Source organism: Nilaparvata lugens, unplaced genomic scaffold (genome assembly GCF_014356525.2).
Source record: "Nilaparvata lugens isolate BPH unplaced genomic scaffold, ASM1435652v1 scaffold4110, whole genome shotgun sequence".
NCBI lineage: Eukaryota > Metazoa > Arthropoda > Insecta > Hemiptera > Delphacidae > Nilaparvata > Nilaparvata lugens.
In genome coordinates this window covers 1,715-3,596 of record NW_024090539.1, presented here as the reverse complement: position 1 = coordinate 3,596, position 1,882 = coordinate 1,715, and the positions used below count along the sequence as shown (strand labels likewise).

At 38.2% G+C, this 1,882-nt stretch overlaps 1 protein-coding gene across 1 annotated transcript; it reads left to right on the top strand.

Annotated features, from left to right (window-relative positions):
• The first annotated feature begins 270 nt into the window (after positions 1 to 270).
• LOC120355669 (E3 ubiquitin-protein ligase HUWE1-like) lies at positions 271 to 1,642 on the top strand. The gene is made up of 2 exons (XM_039444294.1): positions 271 to 458; positions 1,387 to 1,642. Exons 1-2 carry the CDS (start codon positions 286 to 288, stop codon positions 1,625 to 1,627), a joined length of 414 nt encoding a protein of 137 aa, XP_039300228.1. The 5' UTR covers positions 271 to 285; the 3' UTR covers positions 1,628 to 1,642.
• Positions 1,643 to 1,882: the final 240 nt, after the last annotated feature.

The following is a 1,882-nucleotide window of genomic DNA, read 5'->3' as shown; positions in this document are numbered from 1 at the left end:
CATCAGCAGCCACATCTCATGCGCCCAGGCCATATTGACGACTCAGGTTATTTTTGAAATAAACTGACAACATTTGAAATGAATTAGCAGTCTGAGAGGCTAACATCCCAACACAAATCACGTCATTTTTGACTCGAATTGGGATGCCAGCATCCTAGTATAACCTTAGCCTAAGTTTCATGTTACTAATTTCTTTCCACATAATAATCTAAATCTAATAATCTAATCAATTATTCTATAATGTGAAGTTCACTTTAATTTCATCTTGAGACTTTATATTGTATAATGCTTTTTCATCGCAAATCTCAAGAGTTGAGCAGCGGTGGATCCACACAGCAGCAGCAACTGGAAAGTCAGGCTAGTAGTCAGCTTACTGACATTCCCGAAGGAGTAGATCCTTCATTCTTGGAGGCATTGCCGGAAGATATGAGAGCGGAAGTCATTCAAGAACACTTGAGGTTAGTTCCTGTTTCTTATTTCATATCTGTTTAAAATTTCCCATCCTATACTCGCTGTATAAACAATTACAGTATTCTAAGCAATTTCCCACGTATTACGTTTTCAATGGTATATTTATCCTTGGGATTTTGTGTGAGTCCTATGTTTATTAGGGTACAATCATATTGGATGCGTTTATGTGCAAGTGGCGCCTGAAAAAACGCCCAATATTGTCTCGCCCTTAGCCTCCACTGAGCGTATAATTTATTATAAGTGTTAATATTAATTGTAATATTATTGTAACATCAATATTGAGGTATCCTGAGCTACGTGCAGACTTACGCGCTGCGCGACACAAACGGAACGCAAGTTGTTCGCAGGTCGTGCGCAACCAACTGGCCAAGACAATGATTGCAAGCTCGCGATCACCGTACTTGGAGCGAATCCTTGTTCGCGCAGCGCATAAGTATGTACACAGCTTTAGATGGAAATTAAAACATGACTCAAGGCATCAATACAATATTTGAATTCCCATGCCTTCAGTGATGAAATAGAAATATATTTATTACCATTTGATTCATTAGAAACATCAGACATTGTCACAGGTAAATAGAACATCAATAAAAAAGTGTAACATATGCTACTGAAAATATAATAAGTCAATATCTCATTATCATTATTTTACTAAATCTATACATTCTTGCGCATTATCACTAGCTTCACATGGATACCTTGTACACTCCACCCTTTATCAGGGTATTTCTGACCCTCACTGTAATAATGCAACCGCATCTAAAGCTGTGTACAGATTGAAATTTTGAGAAAGCTTTCTTCAAAAAGTGGTTGTTTCGACAAAGTTGAAGCCACAAACTGAACTCATAAACACTATTTTTCTATCTAGAATTGAATGGTTTTGCAAATATATAATACAATTGAATAATGTTGCAGATTGCAACGAATGAGCGCACGCAGTAGCAATGGCGCGGGAGAAGCGAGCACCAGCGGTGCAGCAAGTTTGGCCATTCTGGAAGTGAACGCCGACTTCCTCAACGCTCTGCCTCCAAACATCCAAGCCGAAGTGCTCGCTCAACAGCGTTTGGAGCAGCAACGCCAAGCGGCCGCTGCAGCCAATCCCAACGAACCTATGGATCCAGCTGCATTTTTCGAGGTAGTAACTCGTATTATTTGATTTTATTTAATAATCATTGCAATACAACAATGTTTTGGGAATAATCCCATTTGATAGGTAATTTGTTAGTACTAATACTATACAATCAAAAAATAAAAAGGTAGTGTAATCATTGAAGCCTGCTCTTTCACTGAGTGAGTGTAATCTTTAAAACTCTGTGATTGTGTATAGGTTTTTCTCTATTAACATTTTTTTGTCTGCCTGTTTGAATGGAATAGTTGATTCAATATTTCGAATGGCGGTTGGCAGCCTATT

What these genes read in the sequence shown, in the direction of transcription:
- LOC120355669 (XM_039444294.1), top strand. Translation starts at nt 286, where the DNA reads ATGCTTTTTCATCGCAAATCTCAAGAGTTGAGCAGCGGTGGATCCACA. An exon ending in GTCATTCAAGAACACTTGAG is followed by an intron (nt 459 to 1,386) that starts GTTAGTTCCTGT and finishes ATAATGTTGCAG; the next exon opens with ATTGCAACGAATGAGCGCAC.